At 41.3% G+C, this 27,730-nt stretch overlaps 2 protein-coding genes and 1 non-coding gene across 7 annotated transcripts in view; 2 read left to right on the forward strand and 1 right to left on the reverse strand.

Moving 5' to 3' along the window:
* Positions 1 to 23,956, reverse strand: part of C3H6orf52 (chromosome 3 C6orf52 homolog) — a 155,106-nt gene extending 131,150 nt beyond the window's left edge. The window contains exon 1 of the mRNA XM_055570579.1: positions 23,947 to 23,956. The gene's annotated coding sequence lies outside the window, so the exon portion shown is untranslated. The remainder of the gene's footprint in view (positions 1 to 23,946) is intronic.
* The window catches only part of SYCP2L (synaptonemal complex protein 2 like), a 58,560-nt gene that overhangs the window by 2,310 nt on the left and 28,520 nt on the right, over positions 1 to 27,730 (forward strand). For 3 of the 5 annotated variants that reach the window (XM_055570561.1, XM_055570558.1, XM_055570559.1), the window contains exons 2-19: positions 315 to 383; positions 2,216 to 2,350; positions 2,436 to 2,555; positions 7,124 to 7,228; positions 7,633 to 7,657; positions 8,882 to 8,967; positions 9,068 to 9,156; positions 11,261 to 11,295; positions 12,672 to 12,814; positions 14,457 to 14,509; positions 15,434 to 15,479; positions 17,470 to 17,562; positions 17,665 to 17,725; positions 22,521 to 22,663; positions 24,463 to 24,553; positions 25,047 to 25,144; positions 26,227 to 26,284; positions 26,387 to 26,468. In XM_055570561.1, the coding sequence (XP_055426536.1) occupies positions 315 to 383; positions 2,216 to 2,350; positions 2,436 to 2,555; positions 7,124 to 7,228; positions 7,633 to 7,657; positions 8,882 to 8,967; positions 9,068 to 9,156; positions 11,261 to 11,295; positions 12,672 to 12,814; positions 14,457 to 14,509; positions 15,434 to 15,479; positions 17,470 to 17,562; positions 17,665 to 17,725; positions 22,521 to 22,663; positions 24,463 to 24,553; positions 25,047 to 25,144; positions 26,227 to 26,284; positions 26,387 to 26,468 (1,532 nt within the window). Of the gene's footprint in view, positions 1 to 314; positions 384 to 2,215; positions 2,351 to 2,435; positions 2,556 to 7,123; positions 7,229 to 7,630; positions 7,658 to 8,881; positions 8,968 to 9,067; positions 9,157 to 11,260; positions 11,296 to 12,671; positions 12,815 to 14,456; positions 14,510 to 15,433; positions 15,480 to 17,469; positions 17,563 to 17,664; positions 17,726 to 22,520; positions 22,664 to 24,462; positions 24,554 to 25,046; positions 25,145 to 26,226; positions 26,285 to 26,386; positions 26,469 to 27,730 lie in introns of all 5 variants that reach the window. The other 2 variants (XM_055570560.1, XM_055570562.1) reach the window with 2 other exon arrangements.
* Positions 24,157 to 24,229, forward strand: TRNAC-GCA (transfer RNA cysteine (anticodon GCA)). Its single transcript has one exon. It is a non-coding gene; the product is annotated as a tRNA-Cys (tRNA).

Genomic DNA, 27,730 nt, shown 5'->3' on the forward strand with positions numbered 1-27,730 from the left:
ATTCAAAGCCTTTTCTTTCTTTCTTTCTTTTTATTATAGTTGCTGCTATAGAGTTTAAATTTATTTTATGTGGTCATTTATTACAATGATATTTACTTTGTTTCTTGTGGTAGTTTGTATTTGTCATAAGTGTTAAAGAGGGTTGGATAAAGCTTTTGGGCTTTCTTCTAAGTCATAGTTTTCTTAGACCTATAGCCAGTGGAGTGAATGAAGAAAGTTTGTTCAGGAAAATAATATAAACCTTATTTCTTTTTAAAACTTAGTGCATTTCTTTGAAATAAAAAAAAAATTTTTTTAATGTGTTTTGTACACAGGAGAACGAAGGTCCTTTGCAGCCCGTTCAGGAAAAGGACGAGAGTGGACTGCCCCGGGATGCTTTCTCTGTAAAGATCGAGTTTGTGTTCTGCGTGTAGTGCTGTCTTCTTCTGTGTTTCCTTCCTCCAGTTATTCAAGCCTGAGAAGTCCTTTTCTACTTTTCTAATCTGCATCAACTTATCACCATCTCTTTGATTACCCTACTAATATCCTAGTCTAGGCTATTCCTTGGCACTATTCTAGGTGGAGGTAGACAGTATCGAACAAAATAGACACAATGCTGGCTCTCCTAGAACTTTCAGCCTGGCAGAGAGCCAAAGAGACAGAATAAGGACAAAAGTAAGACAGTAGGAAGAAAATGGAACGGATGTTGTGATGGAGAATAATTGCACTTGACTGACTTTATAGGGGCTTCCTAGGTGGTGCAGTGGTAAAGAATCCACCTGCCAATGCAGGAGACGCGAGAGACTTGGGTTCAATCTCTGGGTCGGGAAGATCCTCTGGAGTAGAAAATGGCAACCCACTCCAGTATTCTTGTCTGGAGAATTCTATGGACAGAGGAGCCTGGTGGGCTATAGTCCATGGGGTCGAAAAGAGTTGGACACCACTGAGCAACTGAGCACGCACGTACGCACACACATGCATGCAACTTTAGATAAGGTCCGGAAGACCTCCCTGAAAAGGCGATACTAAAGCTGAGAACTGAGGAGTGACAAGGAGCCAGAATGGTACGTGGTGGGGAGAAGCAGTCCAGGCATAGCATAGCCAGTGCAAAGGCCCTGCGGCCAGGAAGAGCTTGACTTATTCTGGGACTCGGAAGGGAAGTGAGACAGGATATGCTGACAGATCAAATCATGCAGAGCCCTACAGACCAAGGCAAAGGGTTTGGATTTGTTCTGAGTATAGAGAAGCTGCAAGTAGGAAGAAGCCTGAACTGCTGAGGCAGAGAATCTGAACGTGATCTCATACACGTTCTTAACCTTTCCCCGCCTTGTATTATTATCCCCAGATAGAGAGTCTAACACCTAGATCAGTGGTGAGGAGTAAATTAGAATATCTGCAGAACGCCTAAACCCCCTTGGTTCAAAAAAACTTACTATTAATATATGGTAACTTAAATTCTGTTTAAATGTTTAATTTCAAATGCTCTCTCCTCATTTAAATCAGTACTAGGAATAGATGGAATTTCAGGCTAGATACAGTAAAATGATTCATTAAAATACTGTAAGTTAGCCTATAGGATTGGACTGGGTTTTTCTTGATTAAAGAAGAAATCATATCTTTTATAGTACAGATGTTTAAGAATATATGTTATTCAAGCACACATACAGAGACACACATATAGAGATAGGTCTTGACTAACTAACTTTCAGGCAGAAAAGTTCAATTTCATTCATCATAGCAATTTGTGTGTATTAGTTCCCTTAACTGTAAGTATTTGTGTTGAATTCATTTTCTCCTGTTAAAATCATGTATATAACTTAATGAGTGATAATAGGCATGCATTTTGTAGTGTTTTAGAGTTTCTAACATCACGGGGGATAAAGTCTCTGCCCACAGATATCTGTAATTCAGGTGTGGTTTTCCGTAAGTCAGCGGTTCTCAGACTTGAGCATACTGAGAATCACCTGAAGGGCCCTGCTCCCAGAGTTTCTGACTCCTAACACGTGCCCCGGTGATGTCCGTGCTGTGTTGGTGGTGGTTTTGGAAACTACTGTCTTAAGCCCCCAGAATCATTGCCTGCATGGTTACTGTTCAAGATATAACTCTCTATTCTTACCCTCTTTTTCGGCACTGAATTTTTCTGCACTGAATTGTTATTGATAACACTTGTTAGAAATATCACTATGAAATAATTATCCTTGGGGAAAAAGTAATTTTCAAACTGTCAACTTTCCAGCTTCAATCGCTTATTACTAATGCATTCCATGATGAAGGATTTCAGAAAATCAAAGAATATTTTCAGGAACAGCGCCATGTTCCTCAAAAATATAACAATCTTTTATTACGCCATCTCGACAGATCAATAAATAAGGCAAGTGAGTTTTGTTTGTTTTGTAATCAAGAGTACCCATGTGTAACTGTGTAAGGTTTTTAACTTGGCGTGGTCTCATCCCAAGGAACTGGATAAAAATGAATTCCAGCATGTTTCTCTGTTGCTGAAATGTATCCAGCGATTCTTCATTGATGGCCTCAAAGAAGATGAGCCTTTACTGATTAAGCAGGGTCTGATCCCAAAGATAAGTGTCATCTTTTAATTTTGTGCGCATTTGGATAATTTAAAGAACAAGAGAGGATTCAGTTGCCCAGTTTGGTATTTTATGTTCCTTTGAAGTCAGATTTGAAAAGGAATTGCTGCCAGGGCTTGTTGCCTATATCCAATCAAAACTGAATTTCCACGTGTTTCCTGATGTATGGGATGGACAGGACACTTGGGGAGTGCACAGGAATAAGATACAACCTCTCCTCCCCTTGACAAATCAATGCAGTAATAGTATGATTTTATTATTTCAGTGAATTTAGCTTAAATACAGAATGAAGAGAGTGGACTATTACACCCCTCCCCCAAAAGCTTTATAACTATTTTAATATACTTTATTAACAAGATTGTTGTTGTTGTTCATTTACTCAGTCACGTCCGACTCTTTGCAACCCCATGGAGTGCAGCACTCCATGCTTCCCTGTCCTTCACCATCTCCCAGAGTTTGCTCAGATTCATATCCATCGAGTCAGTGATGCCACCCAACCATCATCTTCTGTCAATCCCCTTCTCCTCCTATCTTCAGTCTTTCCAGCATCAGAGTCTTTTCCAGTACAAGATTGGACCTAGATAAATGATCAGTTTATCCTTTGCCACAGGCCACTTCTCCAACTTCCTAAAAGCCTAGTTGAATCTGAAAAAACACATGGCAAAAGTATCTTTTGCTTATTCTGCGGCTACTGCTGCTGCTAAGTCACTTCAGTTGTGTCCTACTCTGTGCGACCCCATAGATGGCCTCCCACCAGGCTCCCCGTCCCTGGGATTCTCCAGGCAAGAACACTGGAGTGGGTTGCCATTTCCTTCTCCAATGCATGAAAGTGAAAAGTGAAAGTGAAGTCGCTCAGTCGTGTCTGACTCTTAGCAACCTCACGGACTGCAGCCTACCAGGCTTCTCCATCCATGGGATTTTCCAGGCAAGAGTACTGGAGTGGGGTGCCATTGCCTTCTCCGTTGCTTATTCTAGGTCACCCAAATTACACAGTTCTATTTTTTAATCAGAAGGTAACATCGTGTGTGCTTTTGATAATGGCATCTGGAAGCAAAGCAGAGTTTTCCCAGTCTCTTGCTGCACGTTTTTTGTTTTTGTTTTTTTTTCATGATAAAATTTGCAGCCCTGAGCTTGATTGTTGATGAGGACATGAGGGTAGGTAGGGGACAGAAGGGTGACGGAGCTGGCAATAAAGTCTCTACTTACCCTCTGCAGGTACTTGCATCTCAAGTTTATCAAGATCGGGTTAGGCCAAGGAGATGTGTCCATCCTTTTTCACTTTAAAATGCATATAATCATGGGGCTGCCCCTCCATGGCGGGGAGAGAGTTAACTCCAGGTTTTCCTAACTTCTCTTGGGGACTATAAAAGTGTTAGCAGCTGGTGTGTAGAGGGAGGCCTGCAGGAGGGAGTGGAAATCTAAGGGCTGTACTTAATGCAAGTCGTGTATTTCATTTTTTTAATGGGGTATAATTGTTTATAGTGGTGTTAGTTTCTGCTGTGTAGCAAAGTAAATCAGCTATCAGTTCAGTCGCTCAGTCGTGTCCGACTCTTTGCGACCCCACGGACTACAGCACGCCAGGCCTCCCTGTCCATCACCAACTCCTGGAGTTTACTCAAACTCATGTCCATTGAGTCGGTGATGCCATCCAACCATCTTATCCTCTGTCGTCCCCTTCTCCTCCTGCCTTCAATCCTTCCCAGCATCAGGGTCTTTTCCAGTGAGTCAGTTCTTCCCATCAGGTGGCCAAAGTATTAGAGTTTCAGCTTCAACATCAGTCCTTCCAGTGAACATTCAGGACTGATCAGCTATATGTGTACATATATCCCCTCCCTCCCAGACCTCCCTCCCACCTCACTCCTCATCCCACTTGTCTAGGTCATCACGGAGCACTGAGCTGAGCTCCCTGTGCTCTATAGCAGCTTCCCACTAGCCATCTATTTACACATGGTAGTGTGTTTGTGTGTGTGTGTGTGTATATATATATATATCATAAAGAGAAAAATATTAACACATGTATTTCATATTGATTTTAGCCCCACCCAACTCTCTGATCCCCTGGAGAAGGAACTGGCAACCTACTCCAGTATTCTTGCCTGGGCAATCCCGTGGACAGAGGAGCCTGGAGGCCTATAGTCCATGGGGTCTAAAAGAGTTGGACACGACTGAGCGACTAAGTAACAGCTCCCTGATATACTTACTTATGCAGGTAATATGAAGCAGGGACAAAGAGCCAAAACTCCAAAGGAATGGAGCAGGGTGTCCCAAGGTACCTTGGAAGCTGAAGCTTATTTGAGGGGATGAATTGGGATCTGCTCTGAACTGAAATCTATATTTAGACTTCAGAATGCCTTCCCAGTGGTTGAAAAGTGTCAGATCAAGTCTCCACTGGAGTTTTGAAACCAAATAGGAATTTCCACATTCTGTTAGAATTCTAGCTGGTGATGTAAACGCCACAGCCATAATTTAAACACCTTGTAAAGCATGTAGTGTTAATTCATGTAGGTTGATATTATCAGAGTGGAGGGGGGTACCAGATTTTATACTTCTAAAGCCCACTGGGCTCACAGGCTCAACATAAAGTGCGCTGGGAGGTGGTTTGCCATAGAAGAAGAGTTTCCTACAGAGAGGAGCAAGTTTGGCCCTGTACTTGAAGATTCAGGAGGACTGAGTGACTTCTCCTTTGCCGTATGTGTCATGAGTAAGAGCTATTACATCCGTCAATAATTATCTGTCTGATTTCTGGTAATGACACAGCTGTAGGGGCAGCTGGTGTAACAGTTGTTATGCATAATCGTGGCACAGAGATGCCTTCAAGAGTGAATTCCTAGTCCTGGTTTTGATCAAATACTGTGGCATTTTGCCCACCTGTCTAAATCTATACTCAGTGGATTTTGATGAGCTGGGGAGGGGGACAGGATTTGGGGGGATAGTGACAGAAATGTATTTAAAAGCATAGAATTTTGAGCATGAGTATAGGGAGGGAGAAAAAAGTGCCTTAGCAGTGAGTTCTGCTTGTAGAGGAACACTTAAAAAATGTTTAGAGTAGCTGATTTACAGTGTCGTGTTAGTTTCAGGTATATAGCCAAGTGAATCAGTTATACGTATATCCACTTGTTAAGATTTCTTTCCCCATGTAGGCCACCAGAGTGTTGAGTAGAGTTCCCTGTACTATACAACAAGTTATTATTTATCTGTTATATATATATTAATAGTGCTATGTATAGATCAGTCTCAATTTATCCCCTGCCCCACTGACCTCTGGGACATTTCTTCCATGGACTGTTGGAGAAAAGTTTGCTTTAGGAGGTGGATGATTCAATCAAATGCAAATATTTGTCTGATTTGAGATAAAAGAAAATCACCTGGAACTTAATAGAGCTTCCAAACCTCGCTGTACCTTAGAATCGCCTAGAGAGCTTTGAGACATCATGTGAGGGTCCCATTGCCAGAGATTCTGATTTACTGGGTCTGCAGTGGTCTCACTCATGAGGGCATTTTAAAGCTCCTCAGGATTTCCTAATGTGCAGCCAGGATTGAGAGCTGATGGGTTCATCCGTGGCCTTCGGATGGTACCTCGGGTTCTTGACTCTAAAGTGGAGAGTTTCCAAGGCCCCACTCCTATAAGAGTTTCTCATCACAAACTCATGTCACCAACTTCTTGTTCAACTGATTTCTGATTGTGCATGCCAGGATTTTCTTTCTTTCTTTTTTTTTTTATAAGAGTGTCTAGTCTCTGCAAAAAACATCCAAAGATGGCCTTTGCTTTATTGAATAAATATATTCTAGAGAGGTTTATGGGCTTCCCAGGTGGCTCAGAGGTAAAGAATCTGCCTGCCCATGCAGGAGACACGGGTTTGATCCCTGGGTTGGGAAGATCTCCTGGAGAAGGAAATGGCAACCCACTCTAGTGTTCTTGCCTGGAGAATTCCATGGACAGAGGAGCCTGGTGTGCTCAGTCTGTGGGGTTGCAAAGAGTTGGAGACGACTGAGCATCTGAGCACACAGTGCAGGGAGGTTTATATAAGTTAATTAAATCACACCAATTCTAGTGACGTAATATGAACTTGGATAGATGTTCCTATGGGGTGGGGGGCAGTGGTGAGGGGTAGGGATCTCCAATTAGCTGGAAGCTTCTGGCAGAAAAAAGGAAGGAAGGTGGCCGGGCCTGTGTCCTGCACTGGCCCACTTCTGGAGAGCTCTCTGGAATCTGCTGTCCTTTGATATTGGATGGCTTGTTTTCTGTAACCTCCGAGGTTACAGGAATGAGGAATTTCTCCTGCGTTCTCTTGACCACTCACTAGCCCCTTTATAAGGCTTTCTGGTGTGGATGATCCTGGCAGTCTCCAGTTCTTGCTGGTATCTGAGAACTTACTGCAGCTCTGTAGTGGTCTGAGTCCATTCTGGAGTGGTCTAGATGAAGACTTCAGGACTAGACCTAATCGAAATGACAGAGAATGGAAAGAGGTCTTTAAAATGATAAGAGTTGTGACATTTTAATGAATGGGGAGTAGTGATTTAGTCCTAGAGGTTGTATAAGTATTTCTTTTATTGTGTACATGGTTTCCTGGTTTGAAAGAACAGTGGAATTTCTGACCATGGCAGACCTAGCCTCAGACACATCTCTGAAGAACGTGACGGAAGACTTTTTTGACACAGCCTTGGTAAGGATGAGGATGGGTGCTTTACTGAGCAGATACCATTGGTAATTTGCAGGAATCTTCAGGTTGTTTATAAAGCTTATGTTTTTCCAAGAAGTGGATTTTACTAAAAGACTCATATTTTATTATTAGAAATTTTAGATGAAATTGTAACAAACGGTACGTGTAACCAATGTTATAGAAAAATAAGGTGATTTATTTTCAAATATGTTGTTCACCTGATTGGAGGTAATAGGCTGATTTTAATAAAGTGGATTGAAGGTCAAATAGGATTTCTCTATAATTTTTTTCTACTGTAGTTAAAGTCAACTTCTGCCTGTTAGAGAATTATCAGCCTTAATACATTAATGTTACAGTTGATAATGCTTTTAAAAAATAATAGAAGTTTTACTTTTTCTTTTCATTAGATTATTTCCAGAAGAAGTAGTCAAGGTAAGTGTATTATTTACTACTAATTGGCCTTTGACCTCTCATTACTAGAATATTCTTGAATAGAGAAGAATATTTATCTAAATGATACAAAAAGTGCTGTGGGTTTAACTATTATGTTTGGATTAACTGACCATCTTATGGCGGTCAGATGGTGGTGCTGCAGTGAGTTTTGCCATAAAGTGTGCCTCGCCTCTGGTGCATCTTTATTTCGCTGCTTCTACCACCGTTTGGTCAGTTCTGATCGGGGATGGAGAGCCACTTTTACCATCCAAACCAGCAAAATTACCTAATACTGATTTAACGTGAAATCAATTCCATGCCTCTCTCTGTCTTTCAAGAGCACAAAAGGTAGATTATTTGGATGTTAGGGTGATATTGTTCAGTTTAGCTCACGTTAAAGGTAATTCCACATTTTGAATTATGAAACCATGCATTCAAAGATGCACAGAGCAGTGGGGTGGGGTTGGGTAGGGGAGGTAAAGAGGGAGGGGCTAATTTGTGCCATGTATAGTGTGTGAGTGTGTTAGTCGCTCAGTCGTGCCCTACTCTTTGCGACCCCATGGATTATAGTCTGCCAGGCTCCTCTGTCCATGGGATTCTCCAGGCAAGAATCCTGGGGTGGGTTGCCATTCCCATCTCCAGAGTATCTGCCTGATCCAAGGATCGAACCTGTCTTCCTCATTGCAGGCAGATTCTTTACCGTCTGAGCCACCAGGGAAGCCACCCAAGACCTTTATAAAATTTTTGCTTTTATAAAATACACAAATGTGAGGAGTGCATAGAAACAATGGGAACCTGTGTGCAGGAGCCGACCTTGCATGTTGCTCACTCTGGATACCAAAGCAGCTTTGCCTGAGATGCGAAGATCACAGTCAGACTGCACGCACTGCTGCTGTTTCTCTCCATGGGCGTCCAGGTCGTCCAGGACAAGGAAGCCTGGCGTGCTGCAGTTCATGGGGTCGCAGAGAGTCTGACACAACTTAGCGACTGAACAACAACAAAAGCCCTGCAGATCTACCGTGGCCTGGGGCTTTCTAGAACTTGCAGTAGACTAGCATGTGTCCCTTATCCAGCCTAGATAGTTTTGGAAACATTTGCTGCCCATGGCTTTTCAGCCTTTGCCACTCCTGCTGTGTACAATCATTTCCTTCTTCTTCTTTTTTTTTTTTTTTTTTTTTTTTTTTTTTTAGCATCAGTGTGATTCTTTGAAAATTCTGCTTTCAGGGAAAATTCAGATGTTGAATTCCTTCATATTTATCTTGGGATTTCTAGTGACAGAAGAAGCTGTAAATCCTTTGATCCAGCGGGAGGTGAGTCACTAGCAGCAGTTGCCCTGGGCCCCGTGGAGAAGCTTGTGCCTAGTCCTGCCTTTTGTTTCTTCCTCTGAAAACCTTTCCCAACTCCCAACAGGCACTGAGGATCTTGAACGGCATTCTGCAAGCTGTACCTCGGGAAGAGAGAAAACGGCTCCTCTTGTTGGAAGGCCCCTGTCGTCTTATGTACGTGACCTTGACCTGATCTGGTGGTGATGTAAGGGCAAAATCTCTCTGAACTGTACTACCCCAATCTGTTGTGCTTCCCTGGTGGCTCAGATGGTAAAGAATTTGCCTGTAATGCAGGAGACCTGGGTTGGATCCCCGGGTCAGGAAGATCCCCTGGAGAAGGGCATGGTAACCCACTCCAGGATTCTTGTCTGGAGAATCCCATGGACAGAGGAGCCTGATGGGCTACAGTCCATGGGGTTGCAAAGAGCCAGACACAACTGGGCAACTAACATGCACACAGTCTTTGTTCTGTTTAGGTGTTTTCGGTGGTGGTTTTTTTTTTTTTTTTCCGGTTCTATCACATTTGTGAGGTGAAATACTTTCTCAGGCTTTAGATTATTTTTCCCTGTGAATGTGAACTGAATTAGCAACTCATGGGGGAATGTTAAGAATACAGACCTGGTGCCAGGCTTCAGCCTCCAATCCTGGTTTCTCCACTTACACTGGTTGTTTTTCTAGAGCACAGTCTTAACTCACTACACCTCAGTCTGCTCACCTGTAAAGTGGAACCAAAATTAATACCTGATTGATAGAGTGCAGGCCGAATCAGGCAATCCATTGGAAGTGGTTAGCATGTCACCTGGTAGAGGGCAGATACTCACAGGTTACCAGCTGTTAGCTGTCCCAGTACAGCATGCACTTTCCACGGGATGGGTTTTGGGGGTTTTGGTGACACACTCACAGTTACATGGTTCCTGGGGCATTGAAATTTGGAGGTAAGGTGGTCGTGCTGACCATGGGAAGCAACACTAGTACCTTGTTTAGAGATATCAGCCTGAACCTGTGACTGTGTGCTGAGCACCAGTCAGCATCGGAGACATCATTATGGCCCTCCGTTGTTCAAGTGACACGCAGCCATGCCTGCAAGAGGAGGGGATCCAGTTTATCACAGTGTGGGCTTCCCTGGTGGCTCAGATGATAAAGGATCCACCTGCAATGCAGGAGACATGGGTTCGATCCCTGAGTTGGGAAGATCCCCTGGAGGAGGGCATGGCAACCCACTCCAGTATTCTTGCCTGGAGAATCCCCATGGACAGAGGAGCCATGGGGGTCACAAAGAGTCAGACATGACTGAGCAACTATGCACAGCACAGACCTGAAAAAGGTGATTGGTGACTGTGGAGCTCACTGTGTTTGTCTATTTAACTCTTTGCAGGATACAGTGTTTCCTCTGAATTTTTCCTGCTGAGTTTCTTTGAATATGTTAGTTTAATTATTACCCTTAGTCATGTGTTTAGATCTGGAGAGAAGTCGACCTGATGGTCTCTGCTCAGTTTTCAGACTAATGCAATGGTCCTGTCTTAACGTTTGCATGTTCTCATCTGGAATGTTCTGCATTTCTAGTCAAATGTAAAACCTGCAAACATAAAATTAAGTAGAACTCTTGATAAGACCATTCTAAGACTTCTATTAAATTGTGACAAATCCATCCATTTATTATGAGAAACTGAACTATTACAAGATTTCTAAAATCCATTCTTTAGCTTTGGAGTTATGACATTAAAAAAGATCTGCATCACCCTTGTCAGCATTTAATTGAAATTCTTAAATTAACATGAAGTTTGGGAATCTCTGGTGGTTACAGTAATGTGATAACTTAACCCCATTACATCTGTAACTTTATCAGTTTTAAAAATTGATTCCAAACAGCGATAGGAAAGACCCACAGCACCTGCTGTATCGTTTCTTCCAGGGTCAAGCTATGTAATAATAATAATAAAGAATATATATCTTCACAGGGTGGTGAGGTGATTATAGAATTCCAGAATCTTAGCATTTGATGAATTGTCTGGAGAGGATCAAACTCATGTACAGAAGAACTAGAATCTCAGAATGTGTAGTAGTTCTAGTTTCTCTTTAAAAAAGTATATTTAAGTCAATATATAAATTTGAGACTTTTCCCATAAAAATATGTTCTTGACATTGAGGACATTCTGATAATGAGTTTGAAATACTTAAAAAAAATATACATCTCGGTTTAAAATTTTAATGCCAATGTAGTAACGTTTTACTTATTTATGTTCATCCCAGTAAAATGAAATTTTTCTAAATATTTCAGGAAAGACCTTGCAAGGACAATCTTAACTGTGGGTGGTAAGAAGCATTTAGAATTTTAAATATGAGACTATTAAATACTGGACATGGGTTTAATGAGCATCTTGGAACTATGGGGAATAAAGTATGGTCAAATTGAAAATAGGAAGTAGAATTTTATTTTTTATTTATGATTGAAGCATTAAGCATGCTGAAACCATAAAGAATAGTTAATGAATATTCCTTTACTCTCCAATGAGGTGAGTCAAATTTGATCATTTTTCCACATTTGCTTCAAATTCTTTTTTAAGTAAGTTAGAGTTACAGGTAAAGCCCCGTGTCCAAATTCCCATCCCATTCCCCTCTTTATCTGTAGAGGTAATCCTTGACTTGGACTTGTTTTCCATTTTCAAGAATATGTTTATACTTTAATACATATATTCACAAGCAACATACACTGTTATTTTGCAAATTTAAGTTTGCATATCCAGTTGCCATTTGGTTTTTACCTTTAAAATTGTTTAAAATCTAAACATGTTGGAATATGTGGTTTTGTTTATCTGCTCTGAAAAACCACAGTTTATCTTGAGATTTTGTTATAGTAGAAATATTTCTTAAGGCTGGGAAAAAAAAATCTCTCTCTTTTTTTTTAAAATTGAGGTCTAGTTGATGTATAATATTATATAAGTTACAGGTATACAATATAGTAATTCACAATTTTTAAAGGTTATACTCAATTTACAGTTACTGTAAAATTCTTTCTGTATTCCCCATGCTGTGCAGTGTATCCTTATAGCTAATTTTATACCCAATACTTTGTAACTCCTACTTCCTCACTCCTGTCTTGTCCCTTTCCCCTTCCCTCTTCCCACTGGTAACCACTAATTTGTTCTCTGTCTGTGAGTCTTAGCCAAAGTTGGTTTTGAATGTTTTAATATATCTGAAATACAGAATGCAGAAGTAACATTTAATTTTTTTTAGAAATTGTTGCATATTGACCTATTGTTTGGATTTTTCTCCTAAAATTTCTTACAAATGAATTTAAATGATTATTGGGGCTTCCCTGGTGGCTCAGATTGTAAAGAATCTGCCTGCAATGCAGGAGACCTGGGTTTGAACCCTAGGTCGGGAAGATCCTCCAGAGAAGGGAATGGCAACCCAGTCTTGTATTCTTGTGTGGAGGATTGCATAGACAGAAGAGCCTGGCGGGTTGCAGTCCATGGGGTTCCAAAGGGTCAGGCACGACTGAGCGACTAACATGTTCACACTTTAAATATTATAATGTCTCCAGGATACAGCTTGCTGCTTAAAACTAGAAGCCACGTACTAGTCGTCTAAGCTGGAGCTTCTTAGAGCAAATGCTGGTCTGTGGACCTCGTTGCTGCTTTTGCTTGGTGCCCAGAATCATCCCTGTCTGCCCTGTCTTTAATCTCTAGATTATGACCAGCAGGTGGCTCTTTGTGAAGCGTTGTGTAGATTGGCGACAAGAAAATCCAGGGAGGACTTTGTCCCTCAGTGGTTTGAAGATGACACCATTGCTAAGGCTTTCAAAGAAATTAACGACCGAGAATTTGAGACGGTGAGATCTATGGTCATGAAAATTCCATTTAATCAATATTCATGAAGCAACTTCTCAGAGCCTTCATGTATGTTGGGCTTAGGGGAGGGTTTTTTCCCTCGAGTGTGATTGTGTTGGCATTTTGAAGCTTCCTGTTTCCCACTTCTGTGAAAATAAGTTGAGGACAATAGAAACAGAGTATGTGTAGACCAAATACCAGCTTAGAGTTAGGACATCTTTATAGGATACAGCCTGGAGACAGAACTGTGTGAATTTGATGGATCCAGTCAGAGACCATGTCATGGAGCCGGAAGTGACTTTCAACAAACCTTGACGGGTAGGGAGAGTCAGAGGAGATAAGAATATGCCTTGAAGAGAGCACCTGAGGTGATGGTGGAGGCTGAAGCTGGCCTGGGGGCTCTGCTGGCAGAGGAGTATTGTGGGGTGGTTATGACCTGGGCCCTCCAACCTCTGCAGTTTGAAGTGAAGTGAAAGCCGCTCAGTCGTGTCCAACTCTTTGCGACCCCATGGTCTATACAGTCCATGGAATTTTCCAGGCCAGAATACTGGAGTGGACAGCCTTTCCTTTCGCCAGGGGATCTTCCCAACCCAGAGTTCAAACCCAGGTCTCCCACATTGCAGGCAGATTCTTTACCAGCTGAGTCACAAGGGAAGCCAATAATTTTTGGTGTCTTTTCATGCAACTAGCTTCCCTGGTAGCTCAGTTGGTAAAGAATCCACCTGCAATGCAGGAGACCCGGGTTCAATTCCTGGGTCAGGAAGATCCACGGGAGAATGAATAGGCTACCCACTTGTCTTCTGGCCTGGAGAATTCCATGCACTGTATAATCCATGGGGTCACAAAAGAGGCGGACACGACTGAGCAACTTCACTTTCACGTTTCACTTTCAGTTTTGCAAAACAAAAGTAATTATCTTGTTTCTCAAATCATTTTCTGTCAGAGAAGCAGTTTCTTAGTGGAATTGCTTTTAGAGGAAGGCTCACATCCGTGTCCCTTTAGTGCTGAATGTAGATGTGGAGCGTGAGGACTGTTTACCACAACGGACATCCCCCGCCAACAAGAGGGAAAAAGCCTGGATCGGTATTTCTCTAGTTTTAGAATTTGGGGGCTAACAAGTTTGCCTCCCTAATGGCTTTTGATTAGGAGAACTCTAGACATATTCTTTATTCTTAGAACCTATAGCAGGAGAGAGAGTCCAGGAAGGAGCAGGAAAGAGAACTCCTGATAAGGAAAATTGGCAGTGGATAAACACACCAGGATAAACCCCCAGTTGATAAGTTTTATGGGTTTGTGGTTGGCTTGTGCTGGGGAGATGGATGCCCAAGGGTTAGTCAGATATTACAGTCTAGGTCATCAGTAAGAGGTATTCCCTCTTGTTCACTCTTTTAACCCAGGGAAACATAATTGCACATAAAGTATTCCTCAGCTGGGGGTTCAGAACTTGAGCCTGGAGCCTCCTCTTTCTGACACAAAGTTTTGTTACAGTTATCATGGTTAATAATGAGTCCTTATGGAGTCTTGATGTCACTGGATCCTGAAAATGTAGAATCGAACACTGGTCTCTGTTATGCTGCAAAGGGTGGTATTTAAATTGAATATCTTGGTTTGTTTAACAAAAAGTTTGCATTATTTACTTTGAAGGATTGTAGACGGTTTATCAATCACCTAAATGACAGACTTGGTGACCAAAGAAGGTAAGACGTTTCTCTGAGCTTTATTTTATTGACTAGTTCTTTTCTGAATGTCTTTTTAAAAATTTATTTGATTTTTGGTTGCTCTGGGTCTTTGTTTCTGCACGCGGGCTTTCTCTATAATTGTGGCAAGCGGGGGCTCCTCCTCATTGCGGTGCACGGGTTTCTCTTGGGGTGGTTTCTCTTGCTGCAGAACGCAGGGGGTGGGGTGCGTGGGTTTCTGTAGTTGTGGTTCATGGGCATAGCTGTTCCAAGACATGCAGGATCTTCCCCAGGCTAGGGATCGAACCTGTGTCTCCTGCGTTGACAGGCAGATTCTTATCCCTTGTACTACCAGAGAAATCACTGAATGTCTAATGTTTTTTAAGAAATCTAGAATCTGTTTTATTTTAGGGGAGAATACAGAGTTCACTGGGCATCACCGGGTTATCCATTGAGTAGAATGCTCAGAAGAGAAGACTCATTGTGCCTAGTGATTCATTAGTGTGTGTGTAAAATGGTTTCATTCAGTCTGTAACATATTTATTTGTGATTTAGAGCAGTTGTAACATTATATCCTCCAGAGAGATTTTATGAAGAATGATTTCCTGTAGGTCTGAGGATAACTAGGGAAAGACGTATTATGGACAGTTAAGTCTTTGAGAAAATATTGGCTAAATTCACTCCTTTCATTAGGACTCTTGCCAGGCAGCTGGGTTGAGATGTATATTGTACTGGAAAACCTGGCCTATAACCTGCCAGGTGGGATATGAATTTTGCCCATGGTAATAGATCTCCATTTGCAGCTTTGAGAGCCTCTTCCATACTTTGTACCAAGTGATTTAACAGCACACCCAGTTATCCATACTTGTTTGTAGAATGTCTGTAGCTTGTGTGTGGGGTCCATCCATATTTTATTTTACTTTTTAATTCTGAAATGTTTTGCAGGGTCTATTCATTTCCCTGCATTGCTGCTTTTGCTGGTGAGCATGAGGTATGTCTGTCTTTGGGGCTGTGAAATCGGGTGCTATGTAGTGAGATCCATAGGTAGATGTACATCAGGCCAAACTGCTCTCGCTACACAGAAGGGTGTTTTTTTTGTTTTTGTTTTAAGAAATCTTGCTTTTCTTCCTAGAGGCCTCAACTCTGAAGCTTATTATTTAAGAGCCCTGCTGTCACTACTTGATAAATGAATTTTTGAGTTAATATACTTTGTTCACGAGGTCAGTTACAGGACCCTTGCCTTACTTTATCCTGGTGATGGGCATCATTGTACACACCTGGATTGGAGGGAACAGGGCAGGGCCCTTGCTTCTTTCCTTCTGGTAGGTGCCTCCCACTCTGTCCCCAGCAACTGGGGTCACTCTCCTTTCTCTAGGTCATTCTACCTTGTACTTCATAGTCCAAAATTGTGTCGTCTCTTTTCACCCTCTTCTTTGGCTCCTAGAGGAACAAGATCCTTCGTGTAAAAGTGCTCCAACCTGTACCATCTCAGGGTTTTTTTTGGGTAAAATTTTCAAAGGTCTCTGAACCTGGACTTCGCTGAGGTTTCCTGGATCATGTCTCCTGAATGTCCTAGTTAACCCTTTCTTTGTTTTGGGTCTAGTGTGCCCTTCTTGGCCTCTGTGAGCTGAACTGTTAGATCATGACTACATGATAAATTCTTTCTCTCTCGAACTGATTTTGGTAGCTTGATTCTTGTGTCTCAGGTCTGTCTGTTTTTCCTTCTGGTTGTCTGAGGACTCCAATCGCTGCTTTCTAGCTTCTTTCTAGGACTTCTAAATTTCCATCAGCTTCAGTAGGGGGTCCGTACATTGGCTTTCCATGCCACAGACATATGTTAACACCTTTGCTCAACTCTGTAGCTGCCATTAATAAAAAGTGGACATGCCTGATGGAATGGTGGCCAAGAAATACTGTTTATTGGAGAAGCAAGTGGGAGAATAGTAAGTCTAGTGTTCGTCCCTCTTGCTGAGGAATAGAAACTTTATATATGCTTGCTCAGTGTGTGTAACATATCTGGGAAGAAACAAAGGCATTAATGGTTCCCATGAAAATGGACCTCTGTGAAGTTGGGGGACAAAGAAGGAGATATTTACTCTTTCTATAAGCACCATACACACATTCACACACATAAGTACAATACTGTTTTAATCTAGCTTTCTTTCCTTCTTTCTCCTTTCTTTAAGAGCATATATTTATTTTGTAATACAATCATTTCTTGGTACCTATGGGGGGCCAGGCCCAGGAACCCTTGTGGATGCCAAAATCTGCAGATACCCAAGTCCCTTATCTAAAATAGCTTAGTATTTGTGTATAATGAACACACTCTCCCACATACTTTAAATCACCTCTAGATTACTTACAATGCCTAACACAATGCAAATGATATGCAAATAGTTGCAAATATTAATACAATATGTTATGTAAATAATTGCCAGCATGTGGCAAAAATCAAGGTTTGCTTTTTGGAACTTTCTGAATCAATCCACATTTGTTTGAATGAACCCATAGATACGGAGGAGTGACTGTAATCAATGAAAATGAGGATAACATGAAATCTTCAGGTCTTAGCCTTCTTCCAATACGTGGCAAGTTAGACAGCCAACCACCGTTTTTATTTGATCACAGTACCTCCTTGCTAGAAGTTTCTATCCATATGCCATGTGGAGTGTTACTGCTTTCACAGAGAACTATTTCCTCTGTGACCTGCACTAGAAAAAAAATGGTGTGGATAGTTATCTGACACATTTAAACATCTGTTACTAAGTCTAGAGTTTTTATAAGTTTATATAAATATATAGAGTTTTTTCAGAAATAGGTGAGCTATTACAATTGAAACCCTCTTCCTGTTTTGTGGAAGTGAGAGACAATAGGAGACACTATAATCTTAAAGTAGGATTGTTCTAGGGAAAGAAGTTCTGTTTTCAGTGGAATTTTCATTTGACTCTTTGACATATTAATGCTGAAATTATATCTTACAGATGAGAAAACCTGCAGATGAAAAATTAGAGAAATTTTGGATCGATTTCAACCTAGGGAGTCAGAGTGTAACTTTTTATATAAACAATCCTGAGGTAATTATGTTTGATTCCTGTTTAGACCTCAGTGCTTAGAGAATGTTGATATCCAAGTGTGTGTTAAGTGCTCATGAATTTCACTTATTTTTTTTTTCCAAGAGTGATCTGTGGGACTCAGTAAGACTTTTGAAGGAAGCAGTGGTGAATTTCAGCATACTAGGTAAGATTCATTCTAAACCACTCCACATTTTACTGCTGAGTGTTATTTCTGTTTATAGTTGCTGTGTATGCTTAGTTAATTCAGGGTGAACTTTGCTTGCACTTGAGGTAGAGGGAGCTGGTGAGTGTGGTGGAAGCTGGGCTGTGCTCGGGGAGGGACTGGTGACTCCTCCAGTCTGTAACGTTGGGGTTCAGTGACTTGCCTGATTTTCTCACTGTAAAAAATGGCTATAGTTCCTGAACAAATTGAAAATAGAGTCACCATGGGATTCAGCAGTACCGCTTCTGGATTTATGTCCAGAAGAATTGAAAGTTGGACTTGAATAGATTTGCATGCCAATGTTCATGGCAGCCTTATTCACAATAGCCAAGAGATGGAAGACACCCAAGTGTTCATCGACCGATGAATGGATAAAGTAGATGCAATCTGTACATACAGTGGACTGTTATTTACCTTAAAAAAAAAGGAAATTCTGGCATATGCTCCAACATAGATGAACTTTGAGGATGTCATGCTAAGTAGTAAACGCTAGTCACAAAAAAGACGAATACTGTATGATTCCACTAAAATGAAGTGTCTGAAGTCAGGTCAAGTTGATGGAGACAGAGAGCAGAATGGTGGTTACCAGGGGCCGTGGGGAGGGGGAAATGGAGAGTTGTTCAGTAGGTGCAGAGTTTCAGGTTTGTAAGATGAAAAAGTTCTGGAGATCTTTTCCACAACCATGAGAATATACTTAATACCACTGAACTCTACACTTAAGAAAGATTAACAAGGTAAGTGTTGTATTTTGTATCACAATTTTAAGAAGTGGTTATGGTACCTGCCTTCTATTTCCCACATATTTGCACTAACAGTTTATGAGTTATGGGGGTAATTTCAACATGTATGTAAATATCTGCCCTCTGCCCCCCTCTTCTTAAATCTCCACCACTCACCTTTCTTCTCTGCTTGGTAGGTAGAGTTGAGGGGCATGGAATTGGGGAGCGATCCTTTTCTGGGTGGATAAAAGTAAGGTGCTGGTCTAGTTCAGCATTTCAGATGTAATCACACTTAACCAGGATCCCTGAATTGGGTCTTTAAAAAAATACAAGGATGTTTTGAAAATAAGTCCATACACACAATCATTGAAGTAATTGGGTTTACTAAAGAGTTAAAATGCTATGCAATTATATGGATGCTATACTTACTTCACAAAGAATCTAGGGCGGCTTGCCTATTTATACCAAAATAACAGAAATGGAAAATTGAAACCACAGACAAGAAGGACAGTGTCTCCCATGCAGGCTGAATTGAACTTGGCCACTGTGGAGGTTCAGATTAGGGTGAAAAGTGAGACCACGTGTAACATGATTCTCACCCCACAAGCCCTGGAGAGAGCAGACCCATCCTTCCCAGCTTTGAACCCGCATTGGAGGTTCTCCCAAGGGTAAGGTGGGCCTTCCTCAGCCCCCAGTGTTCCTTGCTGGACTTTCCTGGGTACATAAGTTAACTTCAGTGTTTTGTTAAAGGATAATTTTTGAAAAGGTGACATGGTGACCCTCATAAAAATACATTAATAAAACCTGGGTTAAAGGCCACGTTAATGAAATAATTGGTAAGATGTAATAACCAGGAAGATGCAAAGAACTACACAGATAGATTTGTAAATAGAATAGTTGCATTTCATAAACACAATTTGAGTTTCTATGAACAAGAATCACTTGCATTATTTAATTTCTTCTGTTAAATATTATAAGAAAAAGAGGGAAGTTGTGGCATGAGGAGGCAGTAGAGGAAGAGGCAGAAGGAGAGCCTTTCACCGTGCAGCTGGGAGAAGGAAAGGGTGGTAAAGACCGCCCATCATTCAGATGCTAATTGCAAGTCAATTACAGGTTGACACCTGTATGCCTGACCAACAGGGTACCACTCTGAGGTTCCCACAAGCTCCTCCTCAGGTTTCATAATTTGCTATAATGGTTCACAGAACTCAGGGAAACATGTTTGTTTACATTTATCAGTTTATTATAGGGGACATACATAATAAAGGATCCAGAGGGTCCATAGTGCAGGGGCCTTTCTTTCTGAGGAGGTGGGCTGCATCACCCTCCTCAGGTGAATGTTGGTGTTCACCAGCCCGACAGCTCTTTGAACCCTGAACCCCATAGTTTAGGGATTTTTATGGAAGCTTTATCATGTAGGCATGATCCAATATTAACTCCATCTCTGGCCTTTTCTCCCCTCCCTGAAGGTTGGGGAGATGGAAGTTCCAACCCTCTAACCATGCCTTGGTCATTCTGGGGACCAGTCTGCATCCTGAAGTTGTCTAGGCTCCTCCAGCCCCAAAGCACCTCATGAACTTACAAAACACACTCATCACTCAGGAGATGCCAAGGGTGTTAGAAGCTCCGGTGTCAGGAACCAAGGTCAAAGACCAAATATGAGAGCAAAAGATGCTTCTAGCACCCCGTTGCTTAAAATGGATTTTAGGAGTTCTGTGTCAGGAACCGAGGCCAAGATCAAATGTATATTTTTTATGGTGACACAGATGGGAAGGAGCAGAAGGCAGCGGTTCTGTAGTCACAGTGTATGCTGAGCTGGAAGTGCCCCCTCTCTCTAGGAAAGGGGTTTATAAACATCTCACTAAAAATTTAAATTAAATATAAGTATAAATTAAGAGTAACTCTTTGCAAACCCATGGACTGTAGCCTGCCAGGCTCCTCTGTCCATGAGATTCTCCAGGCAAGAATACTGGAGTGGGTTGCCATGCCCTCCTCCAGGGGATCTCCCCAATCCAGGGATCCAACCCAGGTCTCCAGCATTGCAGGCAGATTCTTTATTGTCTGAGTCACCAGGGAAACTGTATAGTCACTACCTGTTACTATTTAAGATATATAACTTATCATTGATGTTTACTCTGAAGTCAATATTTTATAGAGACTTCCCATGGATCTGACTGTGGTCAGATCCTAATATTACGTTGCATATTGTAAGTTTCTGAACCCTGAACTTTGCTGCTAAGGTGGTTTTCAGTAACCCACTTGCCAAGTCAATATCCTATACTTCATAAACATATGACCTTTTGGGGAGACTCTAAGATTCATAAAGTGCTTCGCAGGAGCTGCTGGAGGTAGCTGTGACTTGGGGTTTTATAGTTGAGGAAACTGAAGCTTGAATAGCAAACTCGGCGAGCAAGACTTGCCTTTTGCTTGCACAGCCCTTCCTACTAAGGAGTTGGCAGTGCTTTAGGAGCCTGTTGAGGGTTTGGTATAGCTCTTGGGCTATTTCTTCTCACCCTTGTATCTTTGCATTTAGCCCCACAGCCCAGTTGAGTTCAGTCGCTCAGTTGTGTCTGACTCTTTGTGACCTCGTGGACTGCAGCACACTAGGCTTCCCTGTCTGTCATCAGCTCCCAGAGCTTGCTAAAACTCATATCTATTGATTCAGTGATGCTGTCCAACCATCTTATCATCTGCTGTCCCCTTCTGCCTTCAGTCTTTCCCAGCATCAGGGTCTTTTCCAGTGAGTCAACTCTCCACATCAGGTGGCCAGAGGATTGGAGTTTCAGCTTCAACATCAGTCCTTCTAATGAATATTCAGGACTGATCTCCTTTAGGATGGATTTTTGATCTCCATGTAGTCCAAGGGACTCTCAAGAGTCTTCTCCAACACCACAGTTAGCTATTTACTTTTTAAGATATTGTTTTAAATTGTTTTTGCTGCAGAGTTTGAGACTTACCCTGCAGAGAGTGAATGTCCAGTAAGATCAGCCTTTGGGGGATTGTTGAATTTCACTGGAGACCAGCACTATCCTATGTAAATATGATCTGAGCCATATATTTAATTAACATTTTTCTAGCAACCTCATTAAAGTTTTTTTTCAAGTGGACTAATTTTAATGTGTATTTCACTCAGTATGTCCAAAATATTCACAGTTTAACATGTAATCAGTATGAACACTTAATGAAATACTTGACCTTCTCTTTTTGGTACTAGTCTTTATAAGCTGTGGTTTTGTGCTTATAATGCATCTCATGTTGTACTAGCCGTATTTCGAGTATCAGGGGCCATAGATCTGGATCCAGGTGTGTGTCTTTTTTTCCTTTTTCCATTCTCATCAGTTTGTGAATGAGCTTTGCCAGCTCTCATGAGTTTTGTTCCTGCTGCTTCCAATGCAGCTTGTACTCACTGTGGCCTATGCTTGGACTTGCTGTGAATTGTGGTCTGAACTGGTTCCTCTATTAAAACCAGCTACTATTTGTCAGTAAAGAGCTGGTGTCCTGGTCGGAGACCCTCAAGGAGACTATTGTCTGAGAAGCAGGCCTCTCCGAGGATGTTTCCATTTCTCTTCAAGTGGAGTCTGTTGAGATGAGTGTGGATTATTTCAGTTTGTATATTGGAAAGAGTGCATTTTATTTTGAATTGTAGAAATGGGTGGGATCTAAAAGAAAGAATGAGAATGAAGGTTGTGCTTAATATATTGGGAAGTAAAATACCCGTCAGAGATGATAGCTTTGTATTCACAAACGTTCTTTAAAAAAATGGATTGAATTTTAGAAGACCCATCTCAATCGCTATGCTGGTAAATTACTTCTGTTTCTGTAAGATTAACTACTTAAACATAATGTGTGAATATAAAAACACATGTGCATTTGATAGAAATAATTGCAGAGTAACTTTATCTGAATAATGGCTTTTCAACTTCTCATCACAGAAAAGTCTGGACAGTGAGCAAATATCCCGGTCATTTAAAATTATGGAATTTAAAAACACAACCCCTTTCAGTGTGTTGATCTACATTGACTTTATTTTTTGCTAGAAACTGAGATGAAGATGCTTGAAATTTACCTGAAGAAGCCTATTAATATCAGAAACAAAGAAGTGACGAAAATAGAAATCCATTTTGAATTGCAGTTCAACATATCACAAGCTTCCATTAAAGCTTTAGGAGAAGACAAACAGGTGACACATTTCATTCTTCTGTTTCATTTCCATATTGGGGTTTTATAAATTGAAATATAATTGACATAAAACATTATTTGTTTCAGGCATAAATCATAATGATCCCATTTTGTATATATTGTGAAATAATTGCCATTATGAGACTAGTTGATAGGCATCACCATTGTTAGAAGTTTTTTCTTCTTGTGAAAACTTTTACTCTCTTAGCAACTTCAAATATGCAGTATAGTATTAACTATAGTCACAATGCTGTACATTAAATCCCCTTGACATACTCATTTTATAACAGGAAATTTGCACCTTTCGGCCCCCTTCACTCATCTCGTTTACCCTCAGCCCCTCCTCTGGAATCACCAAGCTGCTGTGTGTATCTGTGAGCTTATTTTTGTTGTTGTCATTTTCAAGATTGTACATACAAGTGAGATCACACGGAATCTGTCTTTCTCTGTCTGACTTGCTTCAGTTTGCATAAGGCCCTCACAGTCCATCCATATTGTTGCAAATGGCAAATTTGCTTCTTTTTAATGGCTGTATAATATTCTATGTCAAAAAATACATATGTGACTCCAGAGAAAGATTTGTCAGGTTTGTTTATATTTTCAAAGAAATAGCTCTTAGTTTCGTTGATCTTTTCTGTTTTTTTTTTTTTTTGCCTCTACTTCGTTTATTTCCATTCTTTTTTTCTTTGTTCTACTAACTGGGTTCATTTATTTTCGTTTTCTAGTTCCTTCAAGTGTAAAGATATGTTGTTTATTTGAGATCTTTCTTCTTTATTTTTTGATGTGGGCATTTATCACTATAATATCCCTCTTATAACTGCTTTTGCTGCATCTCATAAGTTTGGTATGTTTTATTTCCATTTTCATTTGCCAAAAGGTATTTTTAAACTCTCTTTTGCTTCCTTCATTGACCCATTGGTTTTTCAGAAGTGTGTCGTTTAGTCGCCACATATTCATGAATTTCCTAGTTTTTCTCTTGTAATTGATTTCTGGTTTCACATCATTGTGGTCAGTAAGGATGCTTAATATGATTTCAGCCTTAAATTTATTAAGACTTTTTTGGTCCCCTAATATATAAGTGTTTCCTGGATTCTATGTGTGTTGAAAGAATGTGTATTCTGTTGCTTTTGGGTAGAATGTTATGTGTATGTCAGGTCCATCTGATCTAACATTAAGGCTGATGTCTTCACATTAATTTTCCATCTAAATGATGTATCCATTGATGTGGGGTATTAAAGTCCCTTGTGTGTGTTCAGTCACTCAGTCATGTCTGACTCTTTGCAGCCCCATGTACTGTAGCTCTCCAGGCTGCTCTCCCATGGACTTTTCCAGGCAAGAATACTGGAATGGGTAGCCATTCCCTTCTCCAGGGGATCTTCCCAACCCAGGGATGGAACCCACGTCTCTTGCATCTCCTGCCTTGGCAGGTGTATTCTTTACCGCTAACTCTACCTGGGAAGCCCCCATTTAAAGTCCCTTACTATTATTATAGCTTTCCTGGTGGCTCAGATGGTAAAGCGTCTGCCTGCAATGCAGGAGACCCAGGTTCGATCCCTGGGTTGGGAAGATCTCCTGGAGAAGGAAACGGCAACCCACTCCAGTACTCTTGCCTGGAGAATCCCACGGACGGAGGAGCCTGGTAGGCTACAGTCCATGGGGTCGCAAAGAGTCGGACACGACTGAGCAACTTCACTTTCACTATTATCATATTGCTGTCTATTTCTCTCTATACATGTTAATGCTAAATTTATAAAAGAATTACTGCTTTTAAAAACCATGTGGTTTTGGTGTGCATTTCAGGTGATGCCTGACCAGACAAAAACCTCAGCTGTTTTTAGTGAATTAGAGAAAGAAGACACTGAGATTCCTAGCAGCCACAAAACAGAGACAGGTATATTGGGAAACAGCAAAATTTCTTACCTGGATTCCCTGCAGAAGCAGTGATAAAATGTTACTTGAAAGTGGTTACTGAAAACCTGTGGTCATGTAAGAGTAATTGATGTGTTACACCTTTGGCGAAAAAAGTTGCAAATTAAACCTTGAATTATTTTGTCCACCTGATACAGTCTCTTTGGGGGTCAGTTGGAAATGACGAAGGAGAAATAATGATGGGGTGGCTGGAGGCAAGTTCTAGGGGTGTGTAGGGGCCTGTCTGCCCACAAAGCTGGCCCTGCACAGGTGAAATATTTCTTATGAGTTAGACCCAAAGCCCAAGGTGCCTCTAGATTTTTGGTGTTTGAGGCAGGTCCCAATTACCAGCTCCTACCAGAAGATGGCGCTGTACTAGCAATGTGGATCCCATGACGAGCATTTGCAGAGTGTATGCAGCATTTTGTATGGTTATTGTTACCATTTTTTTATTGCTCTTTTCTTCATGCGTATAGACCAAGCAAAGGACTCTACCGAGCCGGCAGAGTTAACCAGGGCTGAAGATGACCACCTCCTGATAACTCTCCCCTTAAATAACCAGTCTGAGCCTGCTGTAAGTACAAGGACCTGGGGGCAGGATTCTGAACCGTGTCCACTGGGGTGCTGGCAGGTGGAAGCTGACTCTCCCGGCTGGTTCTCCAGTTTCTCCTGCCCAGGCATGGCTGTCTTTTTTTGACGATCCCCTCCTCTAAATTAGGTTCATCAGTTGTACTTATTTTTCCTTGCCTTTCCCTCAACTTGGCTCTCCAGGGGAATGTGTGACTTGGCTGGCTTTGCCTCATTCCCTCATTTGGGATTTGGAGACTGAGCTTGTGAGAAGCAGCATCATTTCTGGAATCAGACCTGGAATTTAGTTACTGACTGTGGGAACTTGAGGAAATGACGTAACATCACTGGGACTGAGGCTTCTCATCTTTAGAACAAAGCTGGTTTGGGCTTCCCTGGTGGCTCAGTGATAAAGAACCTACCTGCCAATGCAGAAGACACAGGTTCAATCATTGGATCTGGAAGATCCCCTGGAGAAGGAAATGGCAACCCACTCTGGTATTCTTGCCTGGAGAATCCCATGGACAGAGGAGCCTGGCAGGCTGCAGTCCATGGGGTTGTAAAGAGTTGGATATGACTTAAGTGACTAGAGAAAACAAACAATACCTGCTTTATAGTGTGGCCCTCTTAGGACTAAAAACAAAATATATGTAAAGCACCTAACACAAGGCTTGGCATGTATTGATGTTCAGTCCATTTTCTTATGTTTGATCACATGGACAGACTGTAGAGAAGTGTGATGATAGTGTCATATTTTTTAAACAAATATACACCAAAGATTATTTCTACAGATAGATTGTCTTTTGGGGAACTTGAACAGTTATGATGCTGTTGACATTTTTGTAAGTCTTCCTTTGATGTTTCCCTTAGTAATTGTGAGACACTCTTGATTATCTTTGATGTGGTAAACCCTGTGGGTGGGTATCTTTACTTTTTTTAATAGCCAGTAGTCACTTGGAACCAAATTTAATAACGAAAGAGCCTGATATCTTAGTATTCAAATGCTTTTCTTTGGAGGTATAGAATGATTCCAAAAAGTCTCAAAGGCACCCTAATTAAGCAGATGTTTATATATGCATTTTCCTGCAGCAAACAAATACAGCTGATAATTCACCCGAAAAATCAAAACTGGATGATACACAAAAAGGTCAGATTTTTTTTTTTTTTCTATCGTAAGACTTGAATGGTATATTTCAATGTATACTTCAGATGCTTAACAATTTTTGTTTTCCATTTTTATGCTTGGAAGTTACTTCAGAACTCGAGTATTCTGTGGATTTACAAGAATCATCAGCAACAATTCAGTTTCCTGCATTAAATGACACATCCAGGTAAGTGATTTTCAGAGGTCATAAACCACGTGAAGTCACTCAGTCGTGTCCGACTCTGTACAACCCCATGAACTGCAGCCAGCAGGGTCCTCTGTCCATGGGATTTTCCAGGCAGGAATACTGGAGTGGGTTGCCATTTCCTTCTCCAGGGTATCTTCCCAACCCAGGGATCGAACTCTGGGTCTCCTGCATTGCGGGCAGATGCTTTACCATCTGAGCCACCAGGGAAGCCCATAAACCATGTAGATTGTTGTTAATGTGACTTGTTAATTGCAATTTGACTGTCTGGGTCTTCCCCTTTCCTGCATCTGGCCACGCCCTACACAAGGAGAGAGCTTTGTGTGCAGTTTTCTGTGAATAATTTCAGCAGGGCTGGAGTGTTCTCTTGTCCTGTGGGTCTCTACCCCTTTCAAGGATCACAGCCTTGTTGTGGCCATGGGGCCTGCATAACTCAATGAAGCTATGAGCCATGCTGTACAGGGCCCCCCAAGATGGACGGGTCGTGGTGGAGAGTTCTGACAAAGCATGGTCCACTGGGGGAGGAAATTGTAGCCCCAATGTTACCTTTGGTGATGCAGTTTTCCCTAGCAGAACACTGGATACTCCTAGACAGAAAATGCGTATCACTTGGCACTAATTTATTTGCCACTTTTCTATGTAGGCCTCTGAAGAATGGGCCATACGTGTGATTTTTTTTTACAGCTTTGTTGAGATATAATTGAAATAACATGTACCTATGTAAAGTATACAATTTGAGTTTTGACATTTGTCTACACCCGGGATCCATCACCACAATCAGGATAAGGACCATATCCATCATTTCCAAGAATTTCTTCTTGCCCCTTGGAAATCCCTCCCTCTTTCTCCATGCCCACCCCCACCCTTGGCAATCACTGATCTGCTTTGTCACTATAGATGAGTTTGTAGTTTTAAAAGTCTTACTTAAATGGAATCAGACTGGAGGCACTCTTTTTTTTTTTTTTTCCTTTCCTAGCATCTTTCATTCATTGTAATTATTGGGATTGGCCAAGAAGTTTGTTTGGTTTTCTCATCACTTATAGAAAAATCTGAACAAACTTTTTGGCCAACCTAGTATTTTGAGATTCTTCATGTTGTATCAGCAGTTCATTCCTTTATGTTATGAGTGGTATGGAGAATAGTGGATCTATTGTATGGATATACCACAACTTGTCTATCCATTCTCCTGTTGATGGACATTTGAGTTTCCAGTTTTTTTGTTGTTACAAGTAAAGCCCTTAGGC

The sequence above is a fragment of the Bubalus kerabau genome, chromosome 3 (assembly GCF_029407905.1).
Source record: "Bubalus kerabau isolate K-KA32 ecotype Philippines breed swamp buffalo chromosome 3, PCC_UOA_SB_1v2, whole genome shotgun sequence".
Taxonomy (NCBI): Eukaryota; Metazoa; Chordata; class Mammalia; order Artiodactyla; family Bovidae; genus Bubalus; species Bubalus kerabau.